This window comes from Oryctolagus cuniculus, chromosome 9 (genome assembly GCF_964237555.1).
Source record: "Oryctolagus cuniculus chromosome 9, mOryCun1.1, whole genome shotgun sequence".
NCBI lineage: Eukaryota > Metazoa > Chordata > Mammalia > Lagomorpha > Leporidae > Oryctolagus > Oryctolagus cuniculus.
The window spans coordinates 101,893,082-101,920,687 of record NC_091440.1 but is presented as its reverse complement, the minus strand read 5'-3'; the positions used below and the strand labels follow the sequence as shown (position 1 = coordinate 101,920,687).

General features: G+C 50.8%; 1 protein-coding gene across 3 annotated transcripts; it reads right to left on the bottom strand.

Moving 5' to 3' along the window:
- Positions 1 to 492: 492 nt before the first annotated feature.
- FOXJ2 (forkhead box J2) lies at positions 493 to 25,797 on the bottom strand. 3 transcript variants are annotated; one of them, XM_008259787.4, is made up of 11 exons: positions 25,589 to 25,797; positions 12,760 to 13,106; positions 10,889 to 10,963; positions 10,162 to 10,230; positions 9,867 to 10,007; positions 9,470 to 9,659; positions 6,830 to 7,219; positions 6,377 to 6,478; positions 5,046 to 5,255; positions 4,378 to 4,476; positions 493 to 3,174 (listed from the first exon to the last, which is right to left on the bottom strand). In XM_008259787.4, exons 1-11 carry the CDS (start codon positions 25,596 to 25,598, stop codon positions 3,086 to 3,088), a joined length of 1,722 nt encoding a protein of 573 aa, XP_008258009.2. In that variant the 5' UTR covers positions 25,599 to 25,797; the 3' UTR covers positions 493 to 3,085. The 3 variants fall into 3 exon arrangements, with proteins under 3 accessions (XP_008258009.2, XP_008258010.2, XP_002712806.2); XM_008259788.4 differs by lacking the exon at positions 25,589 to 25,797 and adding an exon at positions 19,867 to 19,999; XM_002712760.5 differs by lacking the exon at positions 25,589 to 25,797 and adding an exon at positions 14,054 to 14,192.
- Between the last annotated feature and the right edge of the window lie 1,809 nt (positions 25,798 to 27,606).

The following is a 27,606-nucleotide window of genomic DNA, read 5'->3' as shown; positions in this document are numbered from 1 at the left end:
TTTATATTAAATGAAAGTTTTCTAAAAATAATAATAATAAAGTATACCCTGCATTAGAAAAAAAAAAGACCAATCGAAACCAAATAGTTTTGTATTTCTCCTTTCCCGCTCTGCAAAAAAGAAATTTGAGGGGGCTGGTGCTGTTGCCTAACAGGTAAAGCTGCTGCCTGCAGTGCTGGCATCCCATATGGGTGCAAGTACGAGTCCTGGCTGCTCCACTTCCTATCCAGGTCTCTGCTGTAGCCTGGGAAAGCAGTAGAAGATAGGACAGATCCTTGGGCTCCTGCGCTTGCCTGGGAGACCCGGAAGAAGCTCCTGACTCCTGGCTTCAAGATCAGCGCGGCAGCTCCGGCCATTGCAGCCATCTGGGGAGTGAACTAGCGGATGGAAGACCTCTCTCTGTCTCTCTGTCTGTGCTTCTCTGTAGCTCTGCTTTTCAAATAAATTAATTAATTAAAAAAAAAAAAGAAAGAAATTTGAGACCAGTACCAGTAAAACTGTAAACTTCCTTTTTTTTTTTTTATTAAGAAAGCATGCAAAAAAACAACAACTTGTGAGACCATACACCCCCCTTCCCAGCCTGCACCAATGCAAAGCATTATGGGTGGTATGAAGGACTCACCAAACCAGAAACATGGGGGTTGAGGAGAGGAAGGCTGGGACAGGGGATCTATACCAAATAATTGCTCCTTCCGTCCCTCTCCTCCACTGTCTCCCTTACTTCCTCTTCTAGGCAGTGAGCGCCTGCAAGTTTGCACACATCACCTGATACAACAACACGGACTACACTTCATGTCCAGCAACGCAGGACCAACAAGAAAAAGTAGTATTCTTCCCATTTCATGGAAAGGAGGGGAAACTGAGGCTCGATGGGAGTCACCTTTATCCTGCGCCATTTAACGGGGCTGGCCTGGATGCAGGGGAGCTGGAATCCCGGCAGGCCCGAGAGCCAGTCTCCAGTGCCAGCCCCAGTCGGCAGTGACTCTGGCTGCCCACCAGGGTTCTTAATTATGAGACTACTTTTCAGAAGACAGATGAAAAGGGGCATTTACATGTATGATTTAGCCTACCCTTGCAAATCCTACATGGATCTGAGAGGGAGAGGGGCTTAGAAAGGGGAGGCATGGATTTGTGAAAGGAAGATGGTGGGGAGACCCGAGGGGGAATCGTGTGTGGGATGGACCTCAAATGGAAGGAATATGGACGACAAAGGCCTGACAAAGGGACGCTGGGCAACAGCATCTTGTCCCCCTCTAGGAGAAATTCTCCTTTCCCTAACGGGAAACACTAGGTCATACCTGAACCCCACAAAGCACCCTCCAACATCACGAGACTCAAGCCACTGTCCCCCCCACTTCTTTCATACAAAGGCTTCAGAGAAATAAAGTGCTTGTCAGTTAACTGCCCCATCTTGCCCCTTTTACTTCAGCCTCACTGGGCTTCTTCAACAAGCTCAAAAATAACCCCCTTCCAAAGAAAGGGGAGGTGAGGGGAGCAGGGAAGTGGAAAGCCAAATCTCTTGTAAATACAGATAAATAAAATATGAACAAAGAGTAGAAATCATGGAGAGGGTGCCCTTGTCCCTCCCATTCATTTTGTCCTGCAGCTTTAGAAAGGGAAAATTTAGTGAAATAAAGTTGGAAGTAAAATTATTCTTCTCTTCCTCTTGTAACTAAAATTCAATCATGAACATTAAATATACACCAAGGACTTTGCCGCAATAAATCGTGGCCACCCTGTAAAAGGAGATGCACTGTCCCTATACCTTCTAAGTTATTTATTCTCCTCTGTCAATCTCCTTCACCCTTCAAAGTCTAATTGCAAAAACTTCAGCCCCTATGATCTGAATTCCAAGAGAAGCATCTGTCTATATGGTTAAATAATGGTGATATTCCCTACCCCTTTCTATACCAGCTTTTCTTCTCCTCACCCTCCTACCATCAATATCATAGGTTGGACTCTACTGTGAAAGTGGGAAAGAGATTCCCATCATGTCTAGGACAAGAAAGAACTCAGAGTGACAATGGGTTGCCCTTTTCTCTCTTGAGAATCCCAGAAAATAGAGGCATAAAATAAGATGGGCAAACAACAAGAGGACAAAATAATATTTGCTGAATGTGGGGGGGAAGGATGAAGGATACCTTGCAAATGCAAATAAGAGCCACAGTTAATTTTCAGAGAAAAGTATCTTTAAAATGCCAAAGTGGTTATGTTGAAAGCATTCCAAGAAGCTGAACCTATGGTGAATAGTTGACCTCATGCCCTACCACAGAAGCAGAGTTTGGGCTAAGACCAATCCTACCTCCTCAGGGAACGGGCTATGAATAAACCAGTGGATGTGCACACAGCATGGCAATCTGCACCCACTTTCCCAGGGAGCTGTGTTCCATCACTTCTCACAGTATCCTACTGGGCCCAGGCCAGGTGTCTGGTTCCACTAGGACTTTACTGTGACCTTCCAGGACCGCCATCAGCACTCTCACCCTTGACGGGGAATGAGGGCTGTCAGAATCGAGGACTGAAGGGACAAAGGGACAAGGAAAAGCTCAAAGGGCAGGGTTAGCACCATTGAGTGAAACCTGCAGATTCCTGGTTGCCAAGCAGTGTTTTAGACCTCTTCTACTTGATGACGCAGTCCCTTCAGTCCTGGCCTGAAACAGACAGCAACAGCAATAGGGCCAAAAGGTGGGAAGAGCATTGAGTTTTTCAAAAAGAAAGGTGAATTAGAACTTGAAACCTTTCTCTGTTGCTGTCATGACCCCATCTTCTAGCCTGATGATTTTAAATTAGCAAGGGGTGGACATGGTCTATGGTGTAGGGACGGGAGACCGGGGATGGTATATAACCAATAATAATAATAATATAATAAGAATAATAATTAAAGAATTAGGAAAAACCAGGAAGGAAGAGAGAATGAGGCAGGAAAGAGGGGGCATCTTCGGCAGCATCTTGCGGTGGCTTCTCTGACAGAAAGAACACAGAGGATTACATCTATGTACACGTGGGGGAGGGGAGGCTGGGCTGGCTCTCTCCCCCTGCCAGACTTCACCACCCGGCCCTGGGCTGATGGCCACACTCTGACGCGTTAAGTGATCAAGTCCCAGTCGAAGTCATCAGGGATCTCCTCGTTGGCACCAGGGGGTGGAACCGGTGGCCGAGGGACCATGTGGTGTGCTGTCAGGAAGAAAGAAACAGGATGAGAGGAGCCTGGGTGAAAAGCTGCTTCATAAGGACAGGGACGGGGTTCACCCCAGAGAATACCAAGAAGAAGGCCATGTGGGCCACTGTCCTCATCAGCCTACAGCCCGCCACTTCAGTGAGGTCTCGGGATGTAAACCTGGTCTCAGGGAAAACCAGGCCACACGGCAACACGAGACGACATTGCCACTATGAGCCACACAGCTGCAGACTGTGTAATCATGATAAGATAACATACTGCATATAACATTTGTATGAAATAGGATAGAAATTGTATTTTTATCACAAAGCCAAAGAGTCAGATGTCACCCAAAAACACTTGTGGTTGGGCAGCGTGATAATAATGGTTTTTCTAAAATGCATTTAAAAATGAAAGATCTGTTCATTTGGTACTATTGTGATGGCAGTCTAGTGCCTCCCTATCCAAGACCCCTGACAACAGGGGTCAGCTGTAACAGGAAGGAAGACATGAGCACAAAGCAGTTATGTCTATTGACAGATTCATTTTATTTCCTTGAGTATAGCTCCTACCTAAATTCCAAGCTCGGCACAATTGTCCCACATACCTATCTTTTGCTTGTACCTATTGCCCCATATGCTTTTACCTCCTCTTATGACTGCAGTTATAAGCTAATTTTAAAGTAAATCTGGGGCTGGCACTGTGGCATAGCAGGTAGAGCTGCCACCTGCAGAGCCAGCATCTCATATGGGCACTGGTTCAAGTCCTGGCTGCTCCACTTCTGACCCAGCTCTCCCTTATGGCCTGGGAAAGCAGTGGAAGATTGGCCCAAGTCCTTGAGCCCCTACACCCATGTGGGAGACCTGGAAGAAGCTCCTGGCTCCTGATCAACCCAGCTCCAGCCGTTGCGGCCAATTGGGGAGTAAACCAACGGATGAAGACCTCTCTCTCTGCCTCTGCCTCTTTATTACTCTACCTTTCAAATAAATACATAAATCTTGTTAAAAAATAAAGTAAATCTGTTTTCTTTTGTCTCCCCTGATGTATGCCTTCCTACCAAGCAGCTGGCCCTCCATCCTTGAGAATCACAAACACTCACCCCCTCTAGCAAGTGCAGGCGAAAGGGCAGAGAAAAAAGCCTCAGAGTCATTAGGAGGCAAAACAATTGATCAGGGTGGACAGTGCTCTGCTGGTGGTGAAACTAGCTTCCTGGCTCTTACCTGGACGGTTGTATCCTGCTGAGTCCTGGGAGGAGATTGGGTACATTGGTGATGGGCCAGGGTAGAGGTGGGGGCCTTGTGGGTGCCCATAGGAGTTTACTGCCAAAGCAAGCCAGGAGTTACTTGAGGGGTATCACCGTACTAAATAAAGCAAGCATGGGAAAAAAAATGTACCCTTCTCCCCAGTGTTCTCTTTCTCCCTTTCCCGTCTGGTCTACAGTTCCTGTTGGCACAATGGCTTTCTGCAAAAGCTATTATTCTTTACCCTTAGCATGAAAAGGGACGGATCTCGATGGAGGGACACCAAATACAGGAACATGATCACCAAATCTCTCCCCCTTTACTGGCCTGCAGCCCATGCACAGTAGAGAATCACTACTCGACCTGGTAAGACCTGGGTAGTGGTTACGGAGACACAAACAGAATGGGGACACATTTCCTCCCTTAAATTGCTGCGATCGCCCAAACTCAGATCTATTTCTTTTGCATGTTTTAGTACAGGGCTTCACTGACTCGACAGCTGTTCAGCCAACACGGCTAACAAACCAGTCCCACTGCTCAGGCTGAATCACTGCTCACAGAGTGACTTCTCTCAGTTCTCTTTCTCCACTTTCCTACCCCTCCTTTCCATCGGTCTCCAACTCCATGCAACTGGCTCTGTGTGGTACCTTGGTTCATGCCTGGCTCCTGTTTGCCACTGGTGAGGGCACAGGGGTCAGCAATACGGGCAGGGGCTGGTGGCCGGTGGGAGCTTCCTTGGGGGGGCACATGACCAGTCTGAGTAAGGAAGTGGTTGAGGGAGTCACACAGATTGGCAATGTGATGCTGGTCGAGGGTCCAGTTCTTCTGCTCTGCCTGTCGGAGACTCTCCATCAGCTCTGCAAACAGAGAAGCCATCGATACTAATCTTGCAGACGCATCAAAGACCCTCCCACCCGTCCCTACTTCACTTTTCCAGCCACGCTACAAAACAACCACAGGGGCCGGCACCAGAATTCAGTGGGTTAAACCACTGCTTGCAATACTGGCATCCCATACGGGAGTGCAGGTTTGAGTCCTGGCTGCTCCACTCCTCATTCAGCTCCCTGCTAATGTGCCTGGGAAAGCAATGGAGGGTGGTCCAAGTGCTTGAGCTCCTGCCACCCTCATGGGAGATCAGGATGGAGCTCCTGGCTTCTGGCTTCAGTCTGGCCCAGCCTTGGCTGTTGCAGCCATTTGGGGAGTAAACCAGCAGATGGAAGGCCTCTCTCTCTCTCACTTGCTCTCTTTCACTCTCTCTCTCTCCCCCTCCATCTTTCCCTCTCACTCTACTTTCCAAATAAATAATTTTAAAAAAAAGCACGGGCCGGCGCTGCGGCTCACTAGGCTAATCCTCTGCCTGCAGCGCCGGCACACCGGGTTCTAGTCCCGGTCGGGGCGCCGGATTCTGTCCCGGTTGCCCCTCTTCCAGGCCAGCTCTCTGCTGTGGCCCGGGAGTGCAGTGGAGGATGGCCTAAGTGCTTGAGCCCTGCACCCCATGGGAGACCAGGAGAAGCACCTGGCTCCTGGCTTCAGATCAGCGCGATGCGCCGGCCGCAGCGCGCTGGCCACGGCGGCCATTGGAGGGTGAACCAATGGCAAAGGAAGACCTTTCTCTCTGTCTCTCTCTCACTGTCCACTCTGCCTGTCAAAAAAAAAAAAAAAATCACTAAAAAAAAAAAAGAAAAAAAAAGCACAATAATTTACATTTTTGAGAGCAGGCCAGGGCTTCTGAATTTCCCAAAAAACTTCCCTCTCCCAAAGACAGAACTGACCAGAATAAACCACGCCATCCTTTGAGGTAAAATAAAATTAATTTTAATTTTATTTTCCACCCTGTGTAGTACGGCGGGGAAGCAACGAGCGCCTCGATCCTGGAACTTCAGCTGCCCGCCTGCTTTGGGTTCTAGCTTCTACTGGGCTCTCCCACGTACGACGCTTCCTCCCTCTCCCCTCCAGACGGCGTCCTCTGAACACTGACCTGAGAACTGAGACTGCTCGATGCTGGACCAGTTGAGCCTATTCACCATCTTGAAGCTCTCCTTTAAGGAGTCGATGTTGGAGCACCAGTCAGGGGGAAAGGCTGTCGGGAGCGGAGCGGAGCGGCACGGGTGGTGAGAGCAAGTTTAAGACAGCTGTCAACAGACACCAGACTGACTACAAGCAAGACCCCTGCGTCCACACCAAGACAGTGTAGGACTCCCGCTCCCTCTGTGTTTTAGGTCGGAGATGATGTAACACAACCCTAACTCATCCAAGAATTCTATGACGTAGAGTGGTAAACAGCAACTTGCTTCACTCGGGTGAGCTCTCCCAGGGAAAACAGGCTGAGAGTCCCATTACTCCAGTCCTATCCAACTGCACCTCCCTTCCAAGGCAGAACAAGGGAGTCACTCCACCCTCTCCGAGGCTTTTCTGCACGTTCCTTACTCACCAAAGCCAGTGCTGTTGATAGGAGCCTGGCCTTGTGCCTGCTGCTGTGGCGGTGGTGGCTGCTGGGCAGGGTGGGAGTGGGGATGGTGCTGATGAGGGTGGTAACTCCCATGCTGCAGCGGGGGCGGGTGCATGGCCAGCACTGGGGGAGGCCCGTAGCCCTCTGCCCCAGTTTGCTTTCCCCCTGGAGGGGTGCACCCATCTGGGCTCGGGGTGTGCAGTGGAGGGGCGCCTCCTACAGCCGAGGGGCCCTGGGCTGGAGCCTGCTGCTGCTGGGGAGGTGGCTGCGGCGGCGGCAGTGGCGGCGGCTGCTGCTGTTGCGATGGCGGCTGCTGCTGGTACATGTAGTAGTTGTTAGAGGGCGGCATGTCCCCCAGGAGAGACGAGAAGCCTGCAGGGTTGAGAGGAAGCAGGCAAGGGACTTAGGCAATGCATTTTACACTAAAAGGGATTTTCACTGGGCTGACATGGGAGGCCTCAGACAGACACTGCAGGGTTAAAAGGGTAAGGGTGGACCGGGACAGCCAGGACAGCCATGGCCCTCCAGGCAGGCATAACAAACAGGAAAACAGCTTGGAGGAAAGCCCTGGCAGTGTGGGGTGGCTGAAATTTTAGTAAAAAGGTCAGTATCTTTTCATGCTACCTTTTAGGGATTTTGGCGTAGGCCTGAAACACAGTTAACAAAAAATTCAGACAGCAGATGAAGTTTAAGAAGTAAGTGATGGGGCCGGCGCTGTGGCGCAGTGGGTTAAAGCCCTGGCTTGGAGCGCCGGGATCCCATATGGGCACCGGTTCTAGTCCCGGCTGCTCCTCTTCTGATCTAGCTCTCTGCTATGACCTGGGAAAGCAGTGGAAGATGGCCCAAGTCCTTGGGCCCTGCACCCATGTGGGAGACCCAGAGAAGGCTCCTGGCTCCAGACTGCTGTAGCTTTGGCCATCACAGCCATCTGGGGAGTGAACCAGTGGATGGAAGACCTCTCTCTCTCTCTCTCTCTCTCTCTCTGCCTCTCCTTCTCTCTCTGTTACCTCTTTCAATAAATAAATCTTAAAAAAAAAAAAAAAAAAAAAAAGACTGACAAGGACACATTGGGCCTTCTCATTCTGTGCATTGACCCTGTGTAAGCAGCAGGGGCTGAATTAAATAATAAAAACTGGTTAGGAGTTGCATTTTGGAAAATATATATTCATTGTCCTGCATTCCCTCTTTTATATGCCAGCAGATTAGTATCTAGAGTTGTGTTCCAAGACTGGAAATGAATGCAACTCAGGTAGGCAGCTGATTGAGGTGAGGAACACGGAGAGACTGGGGAGAGCCCCAGCTCTCTGCCTCCCAAATTACAATTAAATACAACTTTTTAAAAAATACAGGAATCGTGGGGGGATGTATTAGATGATCTCTCAAGGCGATTCCCAATAACAAATTTCAGTCATTCTCACATGATAATTAGGGAAATTTGCAATGAAGAAAGATATTAGCTGGTACTGAGGAAGTACTATTGATTACATTAGGAGTGAGAATGGCATGCTAGAAAACTAATTCTTAATGATCTGGGGATGCCCACATGGGAGACCCGGAAGAAGCTCCTGGCTCCTGGCTTCAGATCGGCACAGCTCCAGCCATTGAGCCCATCTGGGGAATGAACCAGCCAATAGAAGACCTCTCTCTCTCTGTCTCTATCTTTCTCTGTAACTCCGTATTTCAAATAAATAAAATAAATCTTTAAAAAAAATTATCTGGGGATGCCAATTGAAACTGTATTTGTGAGAGTATCATGATGTCTTGCAATTACAGTAAGTTACTCCAGTTTTTTTAAAAAGTTAGATGGTAAATGCATCAAGTTTAACAAAATATGGGTGATGGAAACATGGGGGATTATCATGCTGCTCTCTCTGCTTTTGCATCTGAGTTTTTGTTTTGTTTTTTTTTTTTTTTCATAAGAAAAGGTAACATAAGCATGGATACATTAAAAAGTAAAAGCAAATTGCTCTCACAAAAAAATACAGGGATCCCTGGGTGAGGGTAGTGCTGCTGCCCCCTAGTGGTCATTACCTGGATGCCAGCGGTCACACATCTAAAAGGAATCCTCCAACACACTTCATGAAGGTAAAACCCAGCTCTCCTCCTGAAACTGCTGTCCTTGCAGGATAGACGGACAAGCTCCCTCAACTTCAGCTGTAGCTCATGCCACGCTTCCTCTAACCAATGACCAACGTCCTCTTGTGTTAAAGAAACAGGGTGGTCATTTGACATTGCGGTTAAGACAGCTTGAGATACCTGTATCCCATATCTAAGGCCTGGATTCGAGTCCCAGCTCCACTTCCTATTCCAGTTTCCTGCTAATGCTCATCCTAGGAGGCAGAAGGGGATGGCTCGAAGCGTTTGGATTCCACCACCCACATAGGACACCCCCATCGAGCTCCAGACTCCTGGCTTCAGCCCAGCCCAGCCCCAACTATTGCGGGCATTGGGTGAGTGAACCCGCAGATGGAAGACTCTCTTTCTCTCTGCCTTTCAAATAAAATGAACTTTTTTTTAAAAAATTGATACGTAAATATAAACAAGAAATAAGGGAGAAGAGAGAACATCACCATTCAGTAAATAATATCAGGATTCCATTCGCCCACCCAGCTCCAAACGCACCCTGCTGGGAGGAGGACGAGGACTTCTCCAGCATGGATTTGTAGAGGTTGCGGAAGGACCAACTTAGATCCTGGAAGTTGATCTCTGAATAGGAGAATTTGAAGTCGTGGTTGGTGTTATAGAGGGGAGGGGCGCCCTCGGCACCTTCTCGGCCTGCTGCCACTGGTCCGCCATCCACAGATCCCGTGCCCTGCAGAGAAACCGGGAGACTCGGTCCGTATCCACGTCCTAGCTGAGGGAGTGATGCGAACGACCCTTCAGTGGTCACCAGGCACTCCTGCCATCCTCTTCCTCCCCTCCTGACCGCGCCATAGCCCGGCAGCATTTTCTCATCGGTCCTGATCCTGAATCCAGCCTCCCACCCTCCCCCCACACCCCTGCCTCCTCAGCTCCCTACCTGGCTGTAGCTGGCAATGGATGTGGGGCTCTGAAGAGACATCTGAGGATTCCCCTCAGGAGACAGTGAGGCTTCTCCAGTCCCTGGAACGCCTCCCCGGGGGCTCTTGCTTGCTTCCTGCTCTGGTGAGTCTTGGGACAGCTGAGGGTTACAAAGGAAGGAATCCGTAAGTGCAGGCAAAGCATCCTCGCAAGACCCCTGGGTCCACCTCTGCTGGAGCCCAGGTAACCCAGGAAGAGAGTGGGAAGGAGCAGCTGGTTCAGAAACCGCAACTCCTGGAGAGGTGGGACCTTACCTCGTCATCTGGAGGGTGCCTTCTCTTCCGGGAAATGTCAGGACAGGTGTCAATCGTCCAGTAGGAGCCCTGGAAGGAAAACCCAACCCCACGGAGAATGACTGTTACATACAGAAGTTCCCCTGTTTAGAAACGTAGCCTGGGGGGAAGATTCACACCCATGTGTCAGTCATGTTAAGAACAGGGCTGGACATTCGCACAGCACCCTGAGCGTACCCAGAATGCCTGAGGAGTAAATCTGAGTACCCGCAGAGTATGCCAAGGTATGCCAGTGGCCCAGACACAGGCCTCTGGGGCAGGACTATGGAAATGGATGAGCTGGAAATGTCCAGATGTGGCCAAAGGTAACCCATCCTTTCCCTTGTGGTCCAGGCAAATCCCTCTTGGACTTTAGCATTTACATCTGCCAGATGAAGAGAAGGACCCGTACCTTCTCCCTTACGAAGGTGGAAACCCAACGATTTTTGTGTAGAAAGGATTCTAAAAGATTATTAAGTCTACTTTACCATAAATATTTCTATTTAAAGTTTACAAAAAAAAAGATTTTACAACCTAAGGGGGGCCCACGGGCTTGACAACAAGCTCTTCCTTTGACAAAAAAATAAAGCTGCTTCTCAATTAACATGATTTCCTCTTCTGGGTAATTAAAAAAGCCACAGGACCCGGGCCGTCACCTACTCAGCTCTCTTTCCTGCTCCTCCCTGCAAATCTGATAGCAGCATCTCACCTTCCCAGGGTCATCCCGAGGTCTGGGCACTTTCCGGAAACACTTGTTGAGGGAAAGGTTGTGCCGAATTGAATTCTGGGGAAGCAGAGACGAAATTAGACCTCAGCACTGAACAAAGCAGAAGTGTTTCCAATAGGATGCAGAGGGAACACAACAGAACATAGCAGCATACTATAAAGTCCAAGTATCCAAGGATCTTCAGCACCCCTTATTTTTTTAAGATTTATTTTATTTATTTTGAAAAGCTGAGTACAGAGAGAGAGGGAGAAACAGAGAGAGAGAGGTCTTCCATCTGCTAGTTCACTCCCCAAATGGCCACATTGACTAGGGCTTGGCCAGGCTGAAGCCAGAAGCCAGGAGCCTCTTCATAGCCTCCTACATGGGTCCAGGGGCCCAAGGATCTGGGCCATCCTCTGCTGCTTTCCCTGCATATCAGCAGGGAGCTGGATCAGAAGCAGAGCAGCTGAGACTCAAACTGGTGCCCATTTGGAATGCCAGCACAGGTGTCAGCTTAACCTGCTATGCCACAGCACTGGCCTCTTTAGCACCTCTTAACTACACTGATGGAGGGAATTATTTGTATCAGATAGGAAGAGTGATGACACAGGAAAAATGCAGACATTAAAGTGATGCAAGGTAATGGCTTCAAATTTGATTAGCAGGTGCTTCTGAAAAGCTGATTACATAGTCTTTGAACCTGTCTACCCGACTGACGACAGGAACATAAATGCTTCAAAATCACTCTGCCCATTCCTGAAACAACCCTACCAGTAGGAAAATAGCAATTTTAAAAACTATTTAAATAAAGTATAACAAAATGTAAATTAGGAGTGAAACAAAGGCACCAATTAGCTTTGTTTTCTCGGTGGTGCACAGAGTGGCCACACACACAGGAAAAAGGGTTGTGTGTATGTGTTGGGTGGGGTTGGAGGCTGTGACCACTAGCAGGGACATAGGGACGCATTTCAGAAAGTTCAGGGAAAATAGAATTAAAAGATAAATTTTGGTGCAAAAAAGAAATGTTGGAATCCATGTACTTAGTTTTTTCATAACATGCACCTTGCATGAACTGCCTGCAGACACCTGCTGTGCATGGGTTTGCAAATTTTTCTGCACCAAAATAAACTTTGCCCTTAATTCCATTTTTCATGAACATTTTGAAGTGCCCTTGTTTTTACAAAGGGGAAACTATGCTTTCACTAGTCTCCAGCTGCATCATACGGTCTGTATGTCAACAGGTGATTTATGGAGAGAACATTAAATCCCCATTCCTACTCCACCATTGGCAAACGAGTGGCTGCTCCAGTTGAGAACACCAGCCTGCCTTCTTTGCTTGGAAAAGAAGCCCCTTCCTCCTTCCTCTCCAGCCAAGCAATGCAATCTCTCACTACTTGCTTAGTGGGCCAGCTGTTGGTAAAGGACCTGATCGTATTATTTTTCTTGGTGTACAATTTTGTAAAAGATGGTAACTATGTGCAACAGAACTATGGAAATCTGACGGGGATCTTACTTCTAGATAGGAGGGGGTAATGCCTCGTTCAGGGACTCGAACACAGGACAGTAATGAATATCTGTGAAATGACTGAATGTCTTTTTTGAGGAGAGAAGACGACATGATGAGCAACAGCAGCCCGCCATCCCCACAACCACGCTTAATGATTTAGCATCTTGGCGTTTTCCTATCACATCTTAAGCAAGTTTTCCCCCCTCTGGAAAAAAAGTAGAGGACAGAAGATATGGGATTTTAAGTTCACACATCTCTGAGACAAGTCAGAGGGACCTGGACATGATTATAGGAGAAGAAAAGTAGGGAGGGAAAAAAAGCTGCAGAAGGCTAGAAAAATCAGCCCAGGTGATAGAGGCAGTCGCACCTTCCAACCAATGCCCGCATTCTTGTAATAGGGGAAGTTGTCACAGATCCAGCGGTAAATCTCACTCAGGGTCATCTTCTTGGCTGGAGAAGAGTTGATGGCGTAGGTGATGAGGGTGGCGTAGCTGTATCGGGGTTTGCCATCCTGGTGGACGGCGGCATCGTCTTTGCTTAGGGTGGCATTCGGATCTGTAGGAGAGCCTGGGGAACACTTGCGGCTGCCCCCTGGAGGCCCAGCCTGGGAGGCACTGCCAAGCTTCTCAATGGTGGCCCGGAGGGTCAGCTGGGGCAGCCAGTCTATGGAGGTGAGGCTACTCTCGAGGTCAGAAGCCATGGTACCTCTGGGTTCTGCAGAGAAGACGACAAGGCGGGAGAAGAAAGCAGGTGAGTGTTGTCTGTGGCTACGGAGCACAAGAAACAACTGAGTCATATGTTTAAGGGAAGTATTCCCACTGTAATTCCCAGAGGCGACTCCTCTCATGATAGCCCTCCATCCATGTTCCCAGGACCCCAAGTACGTATATACCAGGTGACAGACTGCTGTTTTTCCTTTTTTTTTTTTTTAAATTTCAGAAGCAAAGCGAAAGCGACAGACAGACAGAAACCTAACTGCTGGTTCACTCCTCAAAGGCCCAGAGTGGGCAGGGCTGAGGCCAGCTGGGCTGAAACCAGGAGCTGGGAACCCACTCCAGGTGTCCCCCAAGGGTGGCAGGAACCCAACTACTTGAGGCATCACTGCTGCTTCCCAAGCTCTTGCATTAGTAGGAAGCCGGAGTCAGGAGCCCAAATCGGATACCAAAGGCAGGCACTTCGATAAAGGACACAGGCATCTCAAGGGCTGTCTTAACCACTGAACACCTGCCCACATTGTACCTGTTAACGTGGGGCACGGCCACAAGGCCTCTCCCTTTAAGCAGCACAAAAGATCAAATCCCACACCCTCCAGTCTCCTTATTCACAGCCCTACTATTTTAAAACTATATAGGAAAAGTTAAAAAAAAAAAAAAAAAAAAACCATAGCCTGTAAAATGAGGTGCAGTCGGATCTGTAATACTGGGACTTTTGCTATATTTACTTACAAACTCCATCAGTGTCTACGTCAAGACAAAGTCCGAATAAACCCCACAGAAGCACACGCCAGCACTTTTAAAGATGCTCCCTCACGCCACACACATGTCCAGGTGAGGCATACTGGGTACACAAGCATAAATCACGTATGACAACCAGCCAAGGAGAGATGCCAGGCAGACACATACGACAGTGGCACACAAACACGTAGGTAGATGCCAGCATACCTTCCCAGCAGAGCACGGAGTCGCACACAGAGCAAACAGCCCCGAGGTCGCGGCTGTCCTCACACCTTTAAAGCTACCCTCTGCGGGTTCCCGCCCACACACCAGCACCAACACCAGGAAGAAGTCAGCGGCAAGGACCTCCCACCTCTCCGCCCGCTGGGCTTCACCGAGCCAGGGAGACACCCAGCTGTGCGCACCGGTAACAATCTGATAGCCTGGCTAAAAATAGCCACTCTGGGGCTAGGAGCTGGCTCTCCTTCTCCGCCCTCCTCCTCCCTCCTCCCTCCCCAGCCCGGCACGCAAGCACGCACGCTCGCTCACTCGCTGCACCTCCAAGCAAACTCCCGGAGCTGCCAGGCCGCCCACGCCCGGGGTTTGCACGCCCTGCTGCCTCCCACACCGCCTGGGTGCTCCTGGCGGCAGAGAGGTGTAGCTGGAGGGAGGTCTTGGTGGGGGAAGGTTAAGAAGAAGGGGTGCTGTCTGTACTGCAGGGTCTGGAGAGCCTGGCAGAGAGTACGAGGTAGCCATTTGGCACTCCCTGGGAGCTGATGCCAGCAACCCCTAAGCACTTGCTGCCTAACAGGTTTGTGCCTGCACAGCCGCCAGATTCCAGCCAGCATTTCTCCCTCCATCCTACCAGGACATTTTTCCGGAGGAGCCGGGGCTGGAATACCTCAGCATTAAGAATCCTGGCCAGCAGCAACATTTAGGGGGTCTCTGAGTCCACAACCGGATAGGTGCCCGGCACACACATCCGGGGACACCCAGACGCACACACACTTTGCTGCTTGGAGCTGCGACCCAGACATAACCCCTGCTCCATAGGCTTCCTGGCGCAGCTCAGCTCACCCTTCTGCCCCAGGCAGTGATTTTTCTGCCCTTGATGCCCACCACCTTCCCAGAGAGGTGAGCATTCTCACACACGCCCCTGGTCCTCCCAGGGCCATCCCCAGCCTGCGCTCCTAACCAGAAGCACACCACCGTCCCCTCCCCAGGCCAGCTGCAACCCAAGAAATGTCTGACAGGAGCAAAGAGGCGGGGAGTTTATAGAAAACAGCATCAGGAAGGCGTCCCTCCCTTTATCCTCAGACCCCCCCACCCAACCCCCACCACCATCCTCCTTTTCAGCTCACTGGGATGTTTTGCCCCAAACCATTGGGAAACTTGGAAACTCAGACACTTCCTCCTTACAAGAGCCCTCAGGGCTTCTAAGCACATCAACAACTGGAGACACCCCAGCATCCCGGGCCACAGCAAGGGGGGCTTGCGACAGAGCCACAGTCCCGAGTCATCCGAGTCATCCGCAGGTCCTCCGGGCCCTGGGTCCTCCTCCTAAGTGTTGCCCTTATTCCCTCTTATCTCCTGCTAACAAAGATCGCTAGGAAATCTCACCTACAGAGCACAAAGGCCTGCACCTGACCTTTCATTTGCAACTCTCCCAACACTGCACAGGGGCATGAGAGGGGGGCTTACAGAACCCAGTGGCACATGCCAATCACTGTGCATTCCCTTAGCCTCCTGCTAGTTGTTTTATGCCCTTCCCTACCCTTTCCCCAGCGCTGGGTTTAGGACACAGAGGTTAAATTTAACCTTTCTCCACTACTCTCCCAGCCAGCCCTGCAAATACAGCCCAGCACTCAAAATATCCCAATCTTAGCTACAAGAAGCTAGCAGCCTCTGAGCCTTGTGCTCTCTCAGCACCGGTCTCCATTAACCCACCCCACTTCCTCATCCTCCTCACTTCCTCATTCTTGAAGGGTGGCCCAGTGCCCAGGATCCTGGAGATGGGGAGTCCTGGGTTCTATTCCCAACCCTGACACTGACTCACTGAGTGTCCCTAGCCATCCCTCAGCTCCATGAGGAAGTCCTGATGCCTCAGTTTCCCCCTTCAAAAACAGGGACGAAGCATAAGCCCTGCCAGAGCTTCATCCCTGGAGCGAAGTGAATGAAGCTTAATGGGCCCGTGGCTGCCACACATTCCACGCTCCCCAAAATAATGGCACGGGGCAAGTGTTCAGGGTTATTATTAGAAAGGCAAACAAGAGATACTTCCATTTCTCAGTCCGGCCAACCTAGTTCCCCAGACCTCTCTCTCTCCAGGTGGGCCTCGTGCCACGGGGCTTGGGCAGAACCTGAGTCAGCCCACATTCTTCCCTGCGTGCTGGAAGACTGAAAGGAAATACCCAGAGAAACTGGGAAAGGCAGCCAAAGGGCAGGCTCCATCACACCCTCAGGACGTCCAGAGAAGACCACAGTAGCGGGGGAAAGGCAGAGAAAACACAGGGAAAGACATTCTGTGGGAGTGGAAGAGTAATCCTGGACGAGATGCAGATGATCCGAACTTCCCATTCAATCTGAAAGGCCAGTATGGTACTAAGGAGTGATAACTTCCCGGCCTGTACATCAGGCCAAAGCTAACAGGGTACCTCATAATCAGTCAGGCTGCCTGGTCTCAAGCCCCCACCACCTACCAGCTCTGCAACCCCAGGCAACTTAGCCTCTCTACCTCTTACTTTCTTCCTCTGTAAAAGATAGGTAGATGATAACAGAACCTACAAAGGGGTCGTTGTGAAGATCTGTTTTAATATTTTTAGAGGGGCCGGCGCTGTGGCATAGTGGGAAAAGCCCCTGCCTGCAGTGCCAGCATCCCATGTGGGCGCCGGTTTGAGTCCCGGCTGTTCCACTTCTGATCCAGCTCTCTGCTATGGCCTGGGAAAGCAGTAGAAGATGGCTCAAGTGTTTGGGCCCCTGAACCCACGTGGGAGACCTGGACGAAGCTCCTAGCTCCTGGCTTTGGATCAGCGCAGCTCTGGCCATTGTGGCCATCTGGGGAGTGAACCAGTGGATGAAAGACCTCTCTCTCTATCTCTGCCTCTCTGTAACTCTGCCTTTCAAATAAAATAAAATAAATAAATCTTTATATATATATATATATATATATATATATATATTTAGACCACTCAGTAAGTGACTACAGAAGCATAGCTATTATTATTTTGGAATGGGGAAAAAGAATTTTAGAAATTTGAAACTAGCAAACTGATAGGCTGAGATAGGCGTGTGGCAGTGGGTTAAGCTGCCACCTGGGATGCCTGCATCCCATATCGAAGTTCCTGGGATGGAGTCCTGCCTCTGCTTCCAATCCAGCTTCCTGTTAACATGGACGCTGAGAGGCAGCAGGTGATGGCTCAAGTACTCGACTCCTTGTCACACAGGTCTGAGACTCAGATGGAGTTCCTGGTTCCTGACTTTGGCCTAGCCCAGCCCTGGCTGTTATGGGCATTTGTGGAGTGAACCATTGGATAGAAGCTATCTTTCTCTTTCTCCATCTCTCCATCTCTCTCTCTCTCTGTTACTCTACCTTTCAAATACATAAACTTGAAAGAAAGAAAACTAACAGGCCATAGAGATAAGACTAGAAGCAGCAAGCCTGCAATAGCTCGTGGTACAAAACCTGCTCTGGGTCTGCAACTGTTTCCCAGGCTGTGAGAATCTCAACCTCGCCCTTTGGAGTTAATATCACCCCACTACTGATGAATGCTAGGACTGGGTAAACTCCAAGAATGAAGGAATGGAGATAACATCTCTTATCTTTCAGAGGGTACTTGGTAGAGTCATAAGACATGGTCTGGAAAAGAGACAGCACCCTCCAAATCATAGCTAATCCAATCCAATATCCACCTGCTTTTCCGCAGAGCCACGGCGAGTTGGGGAAACTCAGTCTACCCAGTGCCAGCTAAACTGTGTGGCAGTGGAATACCTGGAGGTGCTGGCAAATACTTCACCCTGAGCCACTGAAGAAGTTGTACTCTATGGGGCAGGCATTTGGCCTAGCTGATAAGACACCACTTGGAACACCCACATCCCATATCAAGAGTCCCCACTCAGTTCTGGATTCCAGCTTCCTGCTAATGTGCACCCTGGGAGGCAGCAGATGATGGCTCAAGTACTTGGGTCTCTGCTACCAGATTAAATTCTGGTCTCCTGGCTTCAGCCTGGTCGAGCCCCAACTCTTATGAGCATTTGGGGAATAAACCAGCTGATGAGATCTCTCTCTCTCTCTCTGCCCTTCAGCTAAATTAAAGCTGTACCCTAGCACAGCATGTCCTAAAGTACTCTGGAAGGAAGAAGCTGCTGTTACACCACAGGCAGAGGAGGCAGCTCTGCACTGAGGAGCCCAGGGTGCTCAGGGTCTGGAGACCAGAGCCGTCAGAAACGCAGCTCTCTCTTCACTCCCGACCTCACACTGGGCCGCCCTGCTGCTCAGGATGACAGTCGCAAGGGCTGCCACCCAGAGGCAGAGGACAAGCCTTTGCTCCAGCCAGGTGTCCCTGCCACCACCTTCTCCAGGTCCTGTTTCTAGAAGCCTACAGAAACATACAGTTCTAGATGATCAGAATATGGGCTGAAATGCACACATGTTCCTGTCTCCGCTCGCACACCCACTCAAAACCCAGAGAGCGAGCAAGCCACGCTCACCTGAAGTAAGAAACATACGCACACCACTGCATGGCCACACAAGCCTGAAGATGATAGCTGTGTCACACGCCACCGCTAACAGGTTCTCTTCCAAGACAAAGTGGATGGACTTGAGGACTTAGGCAACCCCCCATGGCCCACACAGACTGCAGCAAGCAGGAGAGCCCAAGTCAGATGCAGGCCCTCACTTGGTCTTGCTGTGGGCTGCAACACGCCTCAGAAAATAATGCGTCTTCTCATGGCCAGGCAGGAAAGCAGCCACCCAGCCGGTGACCTCAGGTTGAAAGGCACAGAGCTCTACTAAAAACACAGCCCGGTCTCAGCTGCGAGGATTGCCCAGCACCGTCTGCTTTTGCTGCAGATCCCGAACTTTGACAATTTCTCCCTTATGTAGGAAAACTTCAACACAAGGTTCCCAGAACTAAACCAGAAACAGCAAAGGAGAAGATGGGGCCAATCCAGTGCTCTTCTGGAAGGAAACTCTGATACACTCCTGAGAAGTCCACTCTCCCAGGTGTTCAACTTCTTTGGATGGAAAACTGGACAGCAGCTAGAGAGCAAGCCCCCTCTCTTCCTCCCCATGCTCTGACCTTTCTGGAGGAATCCACAGCAAAGGACATAAACCCGGGGTCCTGAGGCAGCAGCGCAGGGCTGCACCACAGGGCAGCAACCCCTCAACCCGGGCTGGCATTCCCCACGCACTTTCTTCTCACCGCATTCGGGATCTCCACTTCCCCTGTGGATTGCAGGGGTAGTGAGTAAGTCCAGCTAGGAACTGAGACTGTCAGGAGAGGAGACCTCTTGGTATCAGCCAGGGTGAGTAGGGGGACAAGGAGAGAGACTTGACTCTTGTCAGAGGGGCAGCAACCATAGTGGGCGCCTCTGGCGGACACGAAGCAGACTGAGGCCTGCCACAGACAAGGCCACTGTACCACCGCCATGCCAACGTTGGTTAAGCCCAGTCTCGGGGTGAAAAGGCCCATGGATGGGGGGTGGCATGAGGGTCTGGCTGGGCGCAACCCTCTGCGAGCACCCAGGACGCGAGGAGTCCAGCGAATACAGGTGGTTTCTCTTACCCCTTTGTCCTCAGCATGGCAACATCTGCTTCCCTAGGGACCTCAAGAGAATCCCATCCCTTTAGTCCCTGAAGGCGAAGAAACCCATTTCCCAGACGGCCTGTGGCAAGATGAGGGTTGGAGGGCAGGCGCTCCCTGGACACACATTCCCCAGAGGCTCCGCTGGATCGATCCCCTTCCCCAGGAGTGCAGCCCCCAATCCCCTGGTGCCTAGGACCACCGACCGAAGGTAAAAAAAAAAAAAAAACCGGCACTGACCTGTCTCCCAGGTGGCCCCCGCCGAGGGATGAAACCAGCTGGTACTGGTGCTTGGGGCTGGAGGGGCTCCCCTCTTCAGAGACAGACGGTGGGTCTCATCCTCAGCGGCTCCGCCCGTATCACCTGGCTGCGCCCCCTGAGGACGGGGAGCCGAGGGGGGCGGGGGAGGGGGCGGCGAGGGAGGGCCCACCTGGGGAAGGTGGCACACCCCCCACACCCTGCCAGCCGCTCTGGGGAGGAGGGGCGGCGCCTCTCCCGGCCTCGAGCTGTCTCCTCCCCGGGCCAGAGGATCTCTCCGGGCTGGAGGGCTCCTTCCGCCTGCGGGAGCCCCGAGCGGAGGGGCAGCGCCCCGGTCCACCGTCTAGGTACGACGAAGTTGAGGGCGAGGCCGTCCCCTCTGCCGGGACCCGTCGGCTCCGTGAGTACCGGACGGCGTGGAGGCTGCCGCTCCGCCGGCACGGCCCCCTTTCTCTCAGCCTCCTGAGTCCCCGACCGTGGGGAGCGCGCGTCCGGAGGGGTGGAGGCAACGCCGGGCGGACTCCCTCCGCTTCCTCTAGCAGGGGTCTCCCGCTGCTACTTCTGGGGGTCTCCTCCCCACCGGCCAGCGCGGGGTGGGGGGGTGGGGGGCAAAGGAGAGACGCGTCCCCTGCAGAGGTCTCCTCTTTTTCCCTCACCCGAGCGGTTGGGGTCCCCTCTCCAACAGGGGGACAGGCGGCTCCCGGGCTGCCCCAGAGGGTGGGGTTTTCGCACTCCCCGCTCTCCCGGAGCTGGCCTGGGCTGCAGGGTCCGGGAGGCCGCGGCTCCCGACTCCCGTCACGGGCTCCAGGGGCGGCCGCGCCTCCTCCGGCCCCGTCCCGTCCGGTCTGCTCCCCTTCGGCGCGTGGGGGCTCCCCGCGCTGCCACCTCCCGGGCTCCGGCCGGTCCGGGCTCCCGGGGAGCCAGAAGGCGGACGGACAGTGTCAGGGCTCGGCTCGGGCTCGGGCTCGGCTCGGCTCCGCTGCAGGCCCCGGCTCCTCCCCGGCCTCCGCGCCGCACTCCGCGCCCCTCCCCCTCCCCCGCCCGCCGGGCCGCCGCCGCCGCCGCCTCCCGGCGCGGGTTAAGGAGGCGCGGGGCGGCGCCGAGCCGCGGGCCGCGCCGCCGGCGGTGCGCTCCCGCGTGTCCGCGGCGCGCCGCGCCTCACGCACCTCCGGCCGTGTCCCGGCAGCCGGGCTCGGTGCAGCCCGATGTCCGCGCAGGGTCACGGCCCGCCGCCGTCTACCCGGAGGCTCCGCGGTGCACCCCAGGCACTGTCACTTCCAATTCACGCACTAACTCTGGCACGCTGACCTTTTGTCATTCTATTGTACTCCGTGTGCGGAGGAGCGTGCCCGGCGATCTCAGGGCTTCGAGGGGCTTCTTGCCCCACCAACCACCCGCCCAAGCCGGGGACTGGGGCGAAGCCAGTGTTGCCCTGGTGTCGTCGTGCAGCTCCGTAAATGCTCCCTGCAGGAGTGAAAACGTGACGGGCCACAGGGGCCAGTGAGAAGATCTGGATCTTGTCCCTTGGCCCACCTTTGTCAACTGATGCAAGGCCCTTGCTTGCTGGAATCTTGGTGAGTGAGGAGGGCACCTGCATAGCCCGGCCTGTCTCCCCACCAAGGCCATAGCAAGGGTCAGATGAGGTAATTTATGCTAAAATGCTGTTTAAACTGTGTGGCATATACAAAGGATACAAATGCCTACTGTTAGTGCACTTGACAATCCTATAAAACACCTCATCCTGAGGTTCCCATAACACACAATATTCTCATAACACATCCCCCTAGCCCTTTATACAATCTCCATCCAGAGACAGAATCAAATTATTCCACTGGAAATTCTTAGAGATTTCATCCTCTGGTTTATGAAACTTTTCTCCAGCTATTCCACTTCTGTCACATAAAATAACAGGGAGTCAAAAATGTTGTTTGTATAATATTTGAATTTCTTAAAAAAAAAGACTGCATTCTCAATATTACCGTTTGATTTTGCCTTTAGATAGTAAAATCTTTTGTCTTCTGGCTAAATATATGATAATGTACCTTATTTCACTTATATTTATATATCATGATTATAATGGGCCAGGCACTGAACACTTGATGTGTTATCACATTTGCTTCTTCTAACAATCCCATAAGGCACTATCATTATGTCTCTGTGACAGACAGGAAAATTATGATTTAGAGATACTGACTGTGTCTGAATTCACATAATTAGCTCACATAATTCACACACAGTTCACATAATTAGTAGTAGTAAAGCCAAGACTTAAATCCCAATGACTCCAAAGCCAGAGGCTCTTAACCTCTCTACCACGTGCAGATCCCTGAGCACTACAGATCACCCGCAGACGCAGAAGCAGGAAAGCCGTACCACGCTTTTCTTCCGCCCCACGCTTCTAGTAGCCACTTTTAAGCCGCATCCCCACCTTTGAGGCATTAATTAACTCTCACACACACATAATTTGGCACCAAATCTTTCTTGCTGCTTGTTGGATCTTTATTCTTCCCTTTTCAAACTTTTTCTCACATTTCCTAGAGGGCAGGGGTGGGGGTAAAAGTATAAAAATTTAAAAAGCTAGGGAAAGATTAGAATTTCCTTTCCTGGAAATCTGGGAAAACAAAATGTTCAAGAAATTATTGATATAGATATAGATATATAATAGTTGCTGCAGCATTGTTTGTAACTGGAAAAGTCAGAAGAAAACTAAAGATCCTAATTAGGATAAATATTTAAAATGTTGCTACCTCTTTATAATAAAATATTTAGTATTTAAAATTAATTGTATTCAACTCTGGAAAGTAAAATTAGTGACTTTTTTCTTTTTATGTTTTCTTTATTATCATCTGGATATTTTACAATAGTTTTTTTAAGTAAGATTTAATCATTTAGGGGGCCAGCGCCGTGGCATAGTGGGTAAAGCTACCACCAGCAGTGCTGACATCCCAAATGGACACTGGTTCGAGTCCTGGCTGCTCCACTTCCAATCCAGCTCTCTGCTATGGCCTGGGAAAGTAGTAGAAGATCACCCAAATCCTTGGGCCCCTGCACCTGTGAGGGAGACCTGGAAGAAGCTCCTGGCTTTGGATCGGCCCAGCTCCGGCAGTTGCAGCCATCTGGGGAATGTACCAGTGGATGGAAGACCTCTCTCTCTTTCTGCCTCTCTGCAACTCTGCCTTTCAAATAAATAAATCATTTTTTAAAAAGATCTAATTATTTATTCAAAAGGCAGATGAGAAAAAGAGGGAGAGACAGAGAGCTGTATCTTCCATCCACTGGTTTACTCCCCAAATGTCTGAAATAGCCAGGTCTTGGTCTAGCAGAAGGCAGGAGCCAGGAACTCCATTCTTTGTCTCCCACATGGGTGCTAGGGGTCCAAGCACTTGGGCCATCATCTGCTGCCTTCCCAGATACATTAACATGAAGCTGGATCAGAAGTGGAACAGCCAGGACTTGAACTGGCACCCTGATAATGGGATGCAAATGTCCCAAGCCATTGCTTACCCTGATGCACCACAACTCCAACCCCAGTATGTATTATTTTAAGGAACCATTTTTTTTCATAAGTCTGAAAGTATTCAAGTGAGGAAATCATGTTTTTATAGTTTGTATCATACAATCATGTAGTTGTTTCTTGAAATATATGTATGTGTGTATAAATTTCTGTATACGTCTTTGCTGGAGTCTACCTTGAGTAAAACTTTTACATACTATTGGCGACTAACGTGCCACAAAAGCACGTGTTGGAAGCATTTATTAAAGATTGATGTATTGAATGAAATAAAAGATGGAGGGAAAGCTCATGATCTATTCAAATCTCAGCTTTAATACTTAATGACTGAGTTCTTCGGAAAGTCACTCAACTGCTTTGTGACTTGGTTTTCTCATCAGTGAAGCAGACATGACAAGAGGACCCAGCTTCCCAGTGCTGTGGAAGAGCTGAGTGACTTACACATCAGCCAAGTGTTGGAGGGAAGGGACCTCCAGAGATGAACAGAGGCTTAAAAGACTCAGTCAATGCAATATATATTGTCCAAGAGACATATCCACGGAATATAACGTGTGGAACATTGGGGAAGATCCTGACTAGAAGCAAACAACTGGAACAAATATATGAGACAATTGATACAATGTCCGTACTCACTGGGTGATATCAAGGAATCGTTGCTTTATTTTAAGTGTGTTCATGGAAATGTGTTTTTTAAAAAATCCTTATTTTTAAAAATGCATGCTGAGGGGCTGGTGCTGTGGCGCAGTGGGTTAACGCCCTGGCCTGAAGTGCCGGCATCCCATATGGCCGTCGGTTCTAGTCTCGACTGTTCCTCTTCCGATCCAGCTCTCTGCTATGGCCTGGGAAAGCAGCAGCAGATAGCCCAAGTGCTTGGGCCCCTGCACCCACGTGGGAGACCCAGAGGAAGCTCCTGGCCCCTGTCTTTGGATCAGCGCAGCTCCGGCCATTGCAGCCATCTGGGGAGTGAACCAGCAGATGGAAGACTTCTCTCTCTGTCTCTACCTCTTTCTGTAACTCTTTCAAATAAATAAATCTTTAAAAAAAAATGCATGCTGAACTACTTAGGCATGAAATACCTGAAATCTACCTCAAAATAATCAAGTGATGGAGGGGAGAGGGAGTGATGATACAAACTTGGCCAAAAGTTGCTTATTACAACTCTAGAAAAATACTGTTCTCTCTACTTTTGTATCTGTTTGATAGACTTTTTTTTTATTCTGTTTAAAAATGCTGTAGAATGGTAAGGACTGTGTTTGCTATTATGTATGTGTTTTGTATGCGTAGGATCTAACGTTTGTTTCACCCGTCAGAGTACAAGGTGTTTGCATTTGCACTGTGTCCATCAGCACGCACACTACACCTTCCAGGTGGCCAGATACCGTCATTTTGCAAATGAGAAGACTGAGCAACGCCAAGACCAGACTGAGGGACCATACAATGTACCTCCTGCATTCCCGGTTCACCGTGACAAACGGCGCCGGGGGCAACCCGCAGCCGCTACACACAAGGTTCTTGCTTTCTCGCATGGCTGTGGTCAGCTCTAGTGGAGGAAGACAAAGCCAGCATAGGACGCGCGCGACTCATTCAGGAATGTCTGTCATCGAACCTTGAGCTCCCTTGTGCACAGCAGGACAATTCTAGCTGCTACTTTAAAAGGTCATCTTGGGAGGAGGAAAGAATAGAACCGAACCAGAGAGATTCCATCCCAAGGAAAAAGTTCCCTGCAGAGTCAGTATCTCCCTTACAAGGCTGTTTATTAAAGTTGTCTACAGTGATCTGTATCTGCTCTGCCCACCCTCTTTAGTGCTCCCTGACAATAAGCCTGGATAAGGCTGGAGGAGCCGTGGGAAGCCAGGTCCGGCGGCTGGGAGGCCTGGCCCCGCAACCGCTCTGTTCCACCTTAAGAAGTTTTCGCCTCTCCCCAAACCGAGCAGGCCCTCGGCTCCTCCCAGCCCCGTGTCAGCTGCGGCCCGGGAACGTGGGGCCGGGAGGAGAGACGCACTGAATCGAAAGACTGGCGCCGCGGCTGCAGGGTTTCTCCTGCCCCCTCCTCGTCCCGCACGGGGTGCGGCGTTTTTGCAACCCGGGCTGCTGGGGCTGGGATTTTTTTCCAGGGACGCCGTTGCGTCTACCCAAACAGGGGCGAGGGTGGAATGTGAGCCCATCTTGGGGCGGAGTCGAAGGGGGACAGACCTGGGCACATAAGATCTACGGCCGCTGCGATCGTTTGCAGAGAGTTGTGACTTCCCCGGTTCGCGACGCACCTCTTCAAAAATCATTTCCAAAAGAGGGGGCAAGTTTTCCATTCCCCGCCCCAGTTCCCCGTCATTATTCTGATTGGCTGGACCTGGCGTAGGCCGGGCCCAAGCCTGCTCGTTGATTGGCTGAGTCATTCTTCTATCACAGGGTGACGCCGGCAAGGGGAGGAAGTGAAGACTATTTTGGTACCTCCTATCGCAACTACTGATTGGTTGAGATTTGCAATGATGTAAAACGAAGCATAAAAATGTCAACTACGGGGACGGGCCTATTGGCCATTCTCTCGGGGCGAAGTGTAGGTTGGGACCGGGAAGAGCTACCCGGACTCCGGCATTTGTAGGGAAGGACCAAAGTGATTGAAACCCGGAAGTGAGTTTAGAAAGGGAAACGAGGGAAATCCGCGGCTCCCTCGCTGCCCTCAAACAAGGTCATTTCCTGCGTGGGATCGCTGGTTTCCTGTTTACTTCTCGCAAGCCGGCGTCTGCGATACCTCGCCTGGAATGCGCGCGATAATGGAATCCGTAGGCACCTTTGGGCCCAGATTTGCCAAACTACATTGCCCGAAAGGATGAACGAGAGGACAAGGAAGAGCGTAGGGTTTAACCCTGCCTGTATGTAGAGAACGATGGGGAAACTGAGGCATAAGTGGGCGAGAGCTAAGACCGACCCTAGGTGACGGCGTCCACGCAGGCGGGCTACCAAAGCCTTCGTAGAGTGAGTGGAGAAGGCGGGTGGGGAGGGCTGCGAAGATTTGTCTGCAGGAAGGGCGTTAGTCACACGGGAATCTTCGCTGGGTGGGGACTGCGTGTCTCCCGCCTGGCTTTGTAGGGTGGACCTGAGCCAAGCTGGAGTGAGGAGACTGAAGTATGCTAGACAAATCCTGCAGCGGCCAGATGTTTAGAATATGTTTTTTAAAGCACTTATGCCAGTCGTGCAACCCTGAAGAAGCGTTACACGCTCACTTAACCACCTGGGTTAACGTAGGTAAGCTCAGAGTGAGTCAGCTTCCTGACCTGGCTGGGAAGCCACGGGCCAGAGGAAAATGCTGCCATTTCTTCTTAAGCACCTAGAGATCTTCAACATTGGAAAGCTCTCTTCCTAGAGAAATTGAAATGATGGGTGGGAATTGTGAAAATATAACTTCTGCATCCAGAGAATGGGAAATAAAGTGTCTAACCTGTAGTCTGACACTAGAGACTGGGAAGAACTTGCTATTGGAAAGTATTGAGAGATACCATCTGTATTATGTGAATTAAAGAATCCTTTGCCTCCCAGCACGCATGTATGAGGGGACTTCAAGTTCCTGGGGGCAGGTGTTAGGCCTAGCAGTTGGGATCCAGGTCAAGACACTCAAGTGCCATATCGGAGTGCCTAGGTTGTTTCCTGCTCTGGCTCCGGCTCCGAATTCCGCCTTCCTGCAGCAGGTGCTGGCTCAAGGACTTGGGTCCCTGCCACCCATGTGGGGGACCCAGATTGAGTTCTTGGCTCCTGGCCAACCCAGCCCAAGCCCAACTCCAGCCATTAGGAGCATTTGGCCAGTGAACCAGCAGATGAGAGCACTGTCTCTCCTCTTGTCTTTCCCTTTCGATCTCTCCCTGTCTGTCTCACAAATAAATATTTTAATGGTTTAGATGGAAAAGCATTTTTAAAGTTCATGGAAACATGACCAGTGCTGTGGCGTGGTAGGTTAAGCATCTGCCTGCAGCACTGGCATCCACATGGGCACCAGTTCAAGTCCCAGCTGTTCCACTTCCAATCCAGATCTCTGTAATGTGCCTGGGATAGCAGCAGAAGATGGTCCAAGTCCTTGGGCCCCTGCACCCACGTGGGAGACCCAGAAGGAGCTTCTGATTCTCTGGCGTCGAATTGACCCAGCCCTGTCTGCTGTGGCTGTTTGGGAAGTGAACCAACGGATAAAAGACCTCACTCTCTCTTTGCCTCTGCCTCTCTGT